We start from the raw sequence: 10,027 nt of genomic DNA on the forward strand, positions 1-10,027 counted from the left end.
GAGATATCGCGCTAACAAACTCAATACAAGGAATTTCATAAGTTGACCTCTGTGACCTGTGACCTTTGACCTACGTACTCCAAAATCTAATCAGATCGTCTTCCTATGGTGATAAATACTATTCCCGAGTCTTAAGTTTAAATCTTAAATGGTTCTTGAGATATTGTGATAACGGTCAAATGGGACGGACGTACGGACGTACGGACGGACAACCCGAAAACATGATGCCTCCGGCACCACCTTCGGTGGCGGAGGCATAAAAATTAATAAATAAGGTTATATTTGGACACCATGCTACTCGAATCTTGACATTTGGGCCGAAACTGCCTGCAACTAAATTTTGCAAATGCGAAGCGAGCATGGAAAGAGACACTTTACTATCTCTGAAATGTTATTTCCTCCTCAAAATATCCAAAGTGATATATATTTGGGCATCTTACAGTTTCTGATACTTCTTTTTCATGAAGTTGACATTATTCCAAAACATATTTTTGATTTTTCTTGTGGTATCCCAGTTGAAAATCACTGTACTAGATGGTCGAAATTTAAGGGGGCAGATTGACGGGCCGGGAAGGGATATACCCCTTGCCTCTTTAGAGTTGGAAAATTTTGCATTTTAGACTGAGATTGACACACATACATAATCTCTCTGTCTCTTTTCCCATTGCATTTATTCATATATGATAATTCTTATATTGCCATGGACCTCAAGGTAAATGTTTCAAATACAAATGATGAAATTCTGTAGTGGAGATGATCAGGTTAGTCATTGATTACCATGGTAATGTTGACATTGATTTTAATTTTGGGAGGTGAAGATGTTTTCGTAATTTATTGAAAATGCTTAAAATGAAAATTCTGGTGACGGTAAAACACAGATAGAATCTCTAAATGGCATTACAGAACTTTGACAAGATTTGTGGTGGAACCATTGCAAATAATTTGTAAATATATAATTTCTTTATTACATTTTAAAGATCACAAAGCTTTTATAAAGGTATTTCAATAATCTGTTGCATCTTTCTCACTCATTTCTCTCAACATAATTTAAAAAACATGAATTTCCCAATTGACAACCTGTAATTTTATCAATGCAACGTGTGCTACATCATGTACATTTCAATATTTTCCCCCAGTTTTAGTGCCATTCCAATAACAATTTTGAAAAGGACAGAAAATGTTTGATGTATACCGATCTAAAAACATATTTTCACACACATAACACATGCATATATATGGTAATAAATAGGAATATTTTACTTTTCCCTTTCTTAACACACACTCTGCAGTCTGCACAATTCTTAATATAAAGTTACTGGAAATAAAGATATTGCCAATGAAAAGGGCCTTTTGCTGGTACAGTATATACGATTCATTTAATTAATTTTGCAGTGAATTAATTCAAGTTTCCTTGTTTCCAAATTGTTTGTATTAATTCTGCAGGCTTTCCTTTCCACTTTAATCCAACTCTGAACTGTATATCAAACAATCATCAAAAGATTTCACAACACTCAGTCTTTAAGTTTGGTGTTTTGATCAGGTATCAATAGTTTGATGGTTGAAAATGATAAGGTATAATACTGGCCAACTGGTTATTTTTTAGGAATACAAAAGGCTTAACTTTGATTGTCAGTGATACACAATTTCTATACTTACATTTACAAAGATATTATGATAACAGTTCATGAATTAGAAACGTCAGCAAAAAATCATGAGTAAACAATTATTTACCATAAAAATGAGTGAAGAATGTCACTGCTTGCATCAGTTGCATGTCTTGTTGAAGTGAAATATTTTAAAGAGTTGTTCAAAATAACATTGTTGAAAATGTAAAATATACTTGGCATCGTTTCCTGAAGAATCACATTGTAATACACAGTAATACTGTATAACAAAAGATATTCAGCTGGCTCTTTTATGGCTCTTTAAAAACCTCTCATAACTTAACTATAAGTTTCCATTTTGTTCCTATTTATTATCATTAATTGACTTTATAAAATAGCTCTTTTATTTTAAATATTGTGATTGGTCTTATATAATAAAACCATCCAAAGTGTTTGTGCTTACCACCACATGTCTAAAACATTCATGTTATTTCACGATTGCCTTTCAAATAATCATTGGTCATTTCTTATTACTGAAACAGCTGATTCACCTCAAATCATGGGACAATAAATATACCCTGTCTCTGTAAACCTGACCATTTCATTCGCTTTTCGTATTTATATCTTCTTTTCTTTGACCATCAATTTTATATAATATTCCCTGAGATGCAATCACTCTTCTTTTGATTGCATAATCTTTTTAATCACTTTTCAGATTTCTGTCCTCCAAAGCTCTGCACTCTATATTGATTCATTATCTCATTGCTGACCTCTGTTTCTGTACCACTTCTCTTCTCATCTCCGGTAGTGCTAGCTTGAGAGGGCTAGCTTGGTAGAGTAATAAGGTCCGGAGGGCTGGCATCAGGATGATCCTTGTAGTACTTCTGTAGATAGGTGCAGGTTAATAGCATCTTGGTACGCTCTGAAGTGAAGTGAGAGAAGGCTGCCTGTAATGTGACAAAAAAATGGCATGGGGTGAAATAATTAGCAAAAAAGTGTGAAAGGCAGAGAACCAATGATATATCCTTACTTTGGGCAAAATGTTTTGCCCCATTTATAACTGACTGCATGAAAGACTTAAATAGTATACCTGATTTTTCTATGAAACTTCATTATAACAGCGTACATTGATATCTATTTTTTTTAAAATCACATCTATTCTTACTCTTTCCAATTTATCAAATCAAATTATTTATTGCAATACCAATGAAAATAGTTTGCTATGAGCTCTGTTAATATCAATATTAAGAGATGAAAGCAGGAAATATATCTAAACCACTCAAATACATCATACCTTTGCCAGCTGGCCAGCAATGCCCCTCCCTCTGTAAGACGTTGGAACCCCTGTATGATGCATATCAACCGTCCCATCAGATAGCAGATCATAGTCCAGTACTCCTCTGTCTGGCGGATCTGAAAGATCAATATTCCAGGTATGCAAATAAGGGGAAGAGAATTGGATCTTGGATGATCTTTTCACATTATGTCTAAGAGCTGAAGGGAAGCTTAATCTCTCTTCAGTTGTTCAGTGTCGTCACTCCAGGATTGTTTGACAAATTGACATATTTCAGAATGCTGATTTGGTCTCTAAACCTTTGACAAGTTCAAAATGAATTTAATATTTTCTGTTTTTCGTTTGTGTGCACTTGCTATAATTATACAGCCATTGCAAATGAATCGAGTTAACATTCATAATTAACAATAACAGGGTCCAAAAGCTACACACACAATTTTCTAATCCATGGCTAAAAGTCATTCAATTCAATATTTTAGCAGGTTTAGTACTTTAGACATTTATAATGGTATAAATTATAAGTAAACTTCTTAATTCCTTTCCTTCAAAAATAATTTAAAAGCTACACAAATTGCCTCCTAAAACTTTAAAAAAGCTCAATTTTAAGAGGCCACCGATTACCGACTAAACTAGCCACCAATTATTGTCAACTACATTAATGCCAATGTCTATAAATTAAATTCTATAAACCCGGGGCCAGGGCCTAATTTTCCTACAAACTATCTATACCTGTGCACATGGTCATTTTCCTTGTCCTCATAAATATACGGTCATTTTGTCAAGACTAGTCAGCATCGTAGCTACCGATATACACAAATCGCAACCCCAGTGTGCAACTATTCGGTGTGGCGTCACTGGCTTGATTGGAAAGCTCAATGGGGCGACGTTTGAACCCCCATTTTTTTCTTTTGTTGATATTATAGTAATGTTGTCAATGACATTGATTTTTAATGATTGCTGGTGAAAATTCGAGAAAATACAAGTAGTATAGTTGTATAGTCTCTCTTAAAGTCGTCACAGCGGATAAAAAGTCACAGCTCAAGGAAAAAATAATTCTGCATTGATATAGTACACAAGGACGAGACGACTCCACCCAACAACTCCTACCCCTTCTCTCTCATGCTCTTACCCCCTCTCTCTCCCGAGTCTCCTCTCTTTCACCCCCCTGGTACTTTTGTGTCATTTTCTCTTCTTTTTTCCTTTTCTTTCTTATCATTCTTTTCCTTCGTTTTCTTTTCCTTTTTTTTCCTCTCCTTTCTCTTTCTTTCCTTTTCTCCTTTTTTTCCCCTCTCCTTTCTCTTTTTCATTCATCTCTTCATCTTCTCTTTCCTTTCTTTTCTTTTCTTTTCTTTTCTTTCCCTCTCATTATTCCTGACGGCAGCGTAATTTTACCGACAATATCCTGTTAAGTAGGTGTCGCACCCCCGCACCCCCCACCCCCCCCCCCCCTCCCTCTAGCGACGCCCTTGGGTGTCACAGGTGTGTATCTTTCTCTCACATTAACACACAACGTCGCGTCGCGTAGGAGCTATGCCAGAGCTTAGGCAGGGTTAATGAGCAAGCGACCGATACCAATGCCCTAAACACTGACGGACCACATACCCCAACCCTGGCCTGCCCCTGCCTGTACGTCGCTTGACTCACCGAGTTCGATGAAAAACTCCTGTCTATCTAAGCTGTGATTCACTTCTAGATCATTTTTCTTGGAAGATGCCATTCCTCCTGTGACATTCAGCTGTCTAATTTGCTGAAAAGAGACAAGACGGCAAATACTTCTCGCAGTGAACATGTCAAAAATTATGTTTGTAGGGTAATTCACGTGCGGTTAGAACCTAGACTCAATCGCAGCTATTTATAATATTCTCGTACGTACCAGAACATGCAGCATCCCTACGCAAATTATACAAAGCGCTCGAATTGAGTCTACGTAAGAAAAATAGGAAAGTCCAGCTGATTGAAGATACTTCCGGGTCCTCCATATATTACAAGTTAATTTATCAAAATCATAGCAAAAATGCCGGGTTGTTGTGTTCCACTTTGTAAAAATCGAAGTGGGGGAAGTGGACAGAGAAGATACTCATTTCATCGCTTCCCAGCATGTCAAGAAAAGAGAAAATTATGGCTGAATTTGATAAGGTAATATACCAACGCCGTGGCCATGACATTTAGACATGTTGTTTGCTGTTGTATTATTACAACTTGTAATTTGTTCAATGCTGAAGTTTTTGTAAACTTGTATACCATGTTACACTGTGTTGTAATTGAGATTAAATAACGAAATGCGAAAATAAATGTGAAAATATAATGCTATAATATGGTATTTATGCTGATTAAATAGGATTTAGGTAAAGAAATTAGTCAGTTTCATTCAGGGATATGCTCCATTGAAATTGCCTTTGCTGGGCTTGAGATCTGCTAATTAGTCCTTCTCCTATCTATCTCTCTGTTGATGATGATAATCATAATCATATAGTATCAATGATCAAAGTTATGTTTTAAAGAAAATTTGATTAATTGGAGATATGCCTTTGTGGTTGAAATGTGATATCAATGTCATTATTTTGCAAGTTTTGTTCAATGCAAAAAAAGTGCTTCAATTAGCTGAAGCTACAGCTATAGACCGAATTTTATGTCTCTTTCGTTCGTTAGCCGCCCTACCCAAATCAGAGGCTAATGAACGAAAGAGACAGATTTTCGGTCTACTACAGCTACAGTAACAGTAACAATATTTGGAAGATAAAGGCTATCATTTTTAACAATAAAATGCTTTTAAACCGAATAGATTTTTTTTTTTTCCCAATCATATTCTTATAGACGAGACAACTTCACCCCAACAGCAAATACCCGCGTCTGCAGCTGGCATTTTCCAGATGGTTTTGAAGCTGGTCCAACTAGATTTCACTGGAACGTGAGTGAATCAACGTATGCTGATCCCATGCCTCTTCCATCCCATTTCACTAAGAAAAAGCTTCGCATGGATGCAGATCAGGATGGTGAACAAGATGGTGTGACCCAATTTCAAAGCAATACCAAGACTCAGGGAAGAGATGTAGGTCCGGCCGATTCTGATATCGTAGATCATCATAAAAAGAGAGATAGTAAAGAAAAGAAGGAGAAGAATCAGTCAAACACAGAGGAAGACTGTGAGAAGGCACACCCTACACAGGAGCTCATGAATAGCCATCAAGGACAATGTGCCAAGGCCGAGGGAGGTGATGTTAAAAAAGGGGAGACATTTGTGATTCTTCCATTGTCAGAAGAGGACTTTACGAGGAGGATAACCAAAAGGAAAGAGGAAAATGCACGTCTGAAAGAAGATATTGAAAGACTGAAAGAGAAGCTAAAATCTCAGAGAAAGAGAAAGGCAGATGCTTTATGACTGGATGACTTTGTATATACAATTGCATGAATTTTTAACGGAATTGAAGTGATGTACATGTATATATATGACATTGATTATAGTAACAATGGTTTAAAATTGTCTATCGATGCAGATCAGAATGGTGATGAAATGCAAGACGTGACCCAATTTCAAAGCAATACCCAAATCTCAGATTACCGGTGTGTTGGCTCAGTCAGTAGAGCGTCCGCCTCACAACCGGGAGGTCGTGGGTTCGACCCCGGCCGCGTCATACCAAAAGACGTTAAAAGATGGGAGTTGCTGCTACCTTGTTTGGCGTTCAACAATAAGGGATAGAGCAATGTCGATCTGGCGCTGCTCAGTGGCTGCCGGGCTCACGATCAATTGGGCAAAAAGAATTTCCTTTTTCGGTTTAACTTAATAAAATTTTGAGTGGACTTTAAAAGATTAAATATTATTATTATTATTATCATTATTATGGTATATATCAAAGCATATTCTCAGGTATTCTGTGGATAAAAATATTGCTCTCTTAAAACCAATTTTCTTTGGTAAATTTAGCCCAAAAATTCTTACATTGACAAGAAATCGTACACATTTATATAAAGATTCGGGACCTAAATCAGGAAGACTTTATGCATTGATATTTTCAAGTTTGATCTTCTTTCAAATCACATCAATTCAAGATAACTCCTAGTAGATCATTGTTGGCTGTAATGGTGGTGTACATGTGTAGCACACAGGACCGACGGTCTCTTTGCTATATGAACAGATAGAAGCCTGATAGGCGGAAAGGACTAAAGCCACCACCCACTCCCCTTTATATGACAAAATTAAAATCATGTCTAGAAGAAGTTACTCTTACTCCAGCATACCCCCTCCCCCCCCCCCCCCATCCCATCCCCCTGCTTGAGCAAGTCTATATTTAAAATGATATATACGACATACATATTTAAAATGATGCTGGATAGAGAGAAACCTCTTCTGCACATCTGCCCCCCCCCCCCCCTACTGGCAATCCTGTATCTGCCCCAGTATCAATATATCCATTATTTCATCAACCATTGTCTTTATTGCGGTATGATTCGCCTGCATGTGCAACAAGGACATGTACCATTTTCCAAGAGAAGACAATGTCTGATTTTAGAGAAGAAGATAAAAGTACATTTGAAAAGTGAAAGACGAGAGAGATGCAATACTATATCTTCAAAAGAATAATAATGAATGAAGAGAAAGAAGACAGAAAAATAGCCAATCAAAAAAAATTTGAACTGTAATCATGTACATGAATGCTCCAGAATGCTACAGAAAGCACACCAACAAAATAATACAATTATGCAATTTTCTAGCATTTTTCAAATTATTTTATTGCAAAATCTGTGTGCGACATATTTTCATTGTACATTAATGAAGAATTCAGCATTATACATTTGTCTTGCCTATACGTATGACTGATACATGTTACTATCATTTAGACTGAGTAACAGGTACATCCATATTATTTGCAATTGCACATCTTATAATGAAATCTATAAACAAATAATGCATATTATCAATTCTTTTTGTGGCAAGCCAAATAAATAGTGCCATGCAAATATTTCTTCTGCAAGAATCTTGGATATATCTTCCATGGTATTTTACCTCTCATTAAATGTCTTTCTAGTACATAACTGCTTAGTTAACATAATTTTGATTCAGGGCATTATTGATTGATTTTGATGACATGTGAGAAGTCGACTTATTTGCTTTTAAGAACAATTTTACAGCCTTTTGAAAAACAGCCAATTCTGAAACCTTTTTTCCCCAACAAGATGCAATATATAATTCAAAGAATATTTATAATGATTTTCACAAAATAATATCAAGCTGGAATGGAAAGTGTGTTACATCTATAACATCTGCAGCATACGAATGCTCTTTAACTTTGTACATTTTTTGTAATCAGAATGATTCACAGTTCCAATGAACAATGAAGATAATGATTTATGAAGATTTCTTTTCTACTTGAACAATGCTAAATGGTTTCATGCACTATATACCGGTATGCACTACATCCTGACTTATGGATCCTGCTGAGTATCGTCGTAGAAGTAGAAGTAGAAGTAATTAGGTTATTTCAGTTTTAAATACAGTTAAGTACAGTGAACAAATGTACAGTGAATAAATAATCAGTAAATTAAACAAAATTCAATTTGAGTATAAAATGAACAACTTTGCCATTTCACATTATTTCTTGTGCTATGCACAAGAAATGAAGATCAGTTAACTATTCACAATAACTGGTTTTAGTTCTTATGATCACCCTTGACGCTACTTCATTGGAGGCCTTCAAGGGAGCGCTTCCACCCAGAATCTAGACTGAGAACTAGATTTTTATTTGCACAACCTTTTAAATGCACCAACAAGCATGCACTGCAAATGAGCACCTAACACTATGAATACGACTGACAAAGAAAGTGGACAAAATATACAGTTCCTCAGGTAGACAAAGGTACATCCCTTCACTGCTATTATTTAAATAGTGAATATGCATGTGACACCTGTTCTACACATTTTTACATAATAGCAGTGAAAGGATGTTCCTTTGTCTACCTGAGGAACTGTATATTTTGTCCGCTTTCTTTGTCAGTCATTATCATAGTGTAAGTTGATTCCTCAACACTACATCCTAAGTTATGGATCCTGCTGAGTATCGTCATAGAAGCAGAAGTAACTGAAAATGTCTGTATGTAAAACTTGGGAATTAGCCATATAGAGGATTGGACACAGACAAATCTGAGAAACATATCAGAGAAAGTTAGTGAAAGTTAGGGAAAATCAGACAAGGAATATTACATGAAGTATCAATCTATTGACAAATCAGAGGAGTAGATCAGTAAAAGTTGAGAAAAATCACACAAGGAATATTAAACAAAGTAATGGTCTGAAAAAAGCTGACATAACTTATACAAGGAAGCTCAAATGGGACAAAAGGTCATGTGTGATGTCAAATAAAGCAAACTTTCTTAATTGTTGTGTACAAAGATTGCTTTAAAATGCCCTTTCTCCACTTTGATGATGGAACAGACCTTTTATCACTACACATTACCTTAACATATTTCAAAGATATATTCCCCTAAATATAAATAAACAAATTGAATGGCCCGCATACACAAAATGAGGTAATAATCTGAGCTCAATTGCTGTAAAAAACTGTCTTCAAAGTATTCACTTTAAATGATTTACTTATTTAATATAATAAATCAAGGTCTGACTGTCTTTATAAACTACATGTAATTTAAATTGCAAACATCCCTCTGAAAAGAGATGCAAACAAAACATTATGAGTAATTTTTAGAAGACTATTCATCCATATGAACAAGCTTCATAATGCGCATCAAGAGATATTAAAAACAAAGTGGTACATTATTTACATTGAAATGAGTTTTGGTTGCAGTGTTTATCTGTTTATCATTAGATATTATATCAGACAAATTTTGCTCCGACTTTTTCACTGTCTTTGTTATGTTATACCAGAGCTTGTAACTGTGGACAGCAATTCATGAAGCCATCACAAGTACAACTGTATCCGAGTTATCCGACATCCATCAAAACACATTTCAAAGGGATGTCGATGAACTTGTTATTAGGCCTAAAAAAAAAAGATGTTGTATTGCCCTTTGCCCTTTAGGTGCCAAAACATGGGTTGGTTGGTCAGAAATCTATTTTATTATTCAAAGTTTTTTTACTCCCTCTTTGGGCTGATATTTCTCAGTTTTGAATGCTTTA

General features: G+C 35.6%; 2 protein-coding genes across 2 annotated transcripts; one reads left to right on the forward strand and one right to left on the reverse strand.

Moving 5' to 3' along the window:
* Positions 1-757: 757 nt before the first annotated feature.
* LOC581921 (protein NATD1) lies at positions 758-4,751 on the reverse strand. Its single transcript, XM_781898.5, has 3 exons — positions 4,543-4,751; positions 2,899-3,017; positions 758-2,551 (listed from the first exon to the last, which is right to left on the reverse strand). The coding sequence occupies exons 1-3, from the start codon at positions 4,685-4,687 to the stop codon at positions 2,429-2,431; spliced, it is 387 nt and encodes a 128-aa protein (XP_786991.3). The 5' UTR covers positions 4,688-4,751; the 3' UTR covers positions 758-2,428.
* Positions 4,752-4,823: 72 nt separating this feature from the next.
* Positions 4,824-6,541, forward strand: LOC105444661 (THAP domain-containing protein 4). The gene is made up of 2 exons (XM_011679185.2): positions 4,824-5,034; positions 5,713-6,541. The coding sequence occupies exons 1-2, from the start codon at positions 4,913-4,915 to the stop codon at positions 6,275-6,277; spliced, it is 687 nt and encodes a 228-aa protein (XP_011677487.2). The 5' UTR covers positions 4,824-4,912; the 3' UTR covers positions 6,278-6,541.
* The last annotated feature ends 3,486 nt before the right edge of the window (positions 6,542-10,027 follow it).

The sequence above is a fragment of the Strongylocentrotus purpuratus genome, unplaced genomic scaffold (assembly GCF_000002235.5).
Source record: "Strongylocentrotus purpuratus isolate Spur 01 unplaced genomic scaffold, Spur_5.0 spur5_scaffold_6, whole genome shotgun sequence".
Classification (NCBI taxonomy): Eukaryota; Metazoa; Echinodermata; class Echinoidea; order Camarodonta; family Strongylocentrotidae; genus Strongylocentrotus; species Strongylocentrotus purpuratus.

Excerpts from the sequence above, each read along its gene's own strand:
- LOC581921 (XM_781898.5), bottom strand. The coding sequence starts at position 4,687 with ATGTTCACTGCGAGAAGTATTTGCCGTCTTGTCTCTTTTCAGCAAATT. Across the intron at positions 3,018-4,542 it reads GGAGTTTTTCATCGAACTCG|ATCCGCCAGACAGAGGAGTA; the intron begins GTGAGTCAAGCG and ends TTGATCTTTCAG. Across the intron at positions 2,552-2,898 it reads TTGCTGGCCAGCTGGCAAAG|GCAGCCTTCTCTCACTTCAC; the intron begins GTATGATGTATT and ends GTCACATTACAG.
- LOC105444661 (XM_011679185.2), top strand. The coding sequence starts at position 4,913 with ATGCCGGGTTGTTGTGTTCCACTTTGTAAAAATCGAAGTGGGGGAAGT. Across the intron at positions 5,035-5,712 it reads TTATGGCTGAATTTGATAAG|ACGAGACAACTTCACCCCAA; the intron begins GTAATATACCAA and ends ATATTCTTATAG.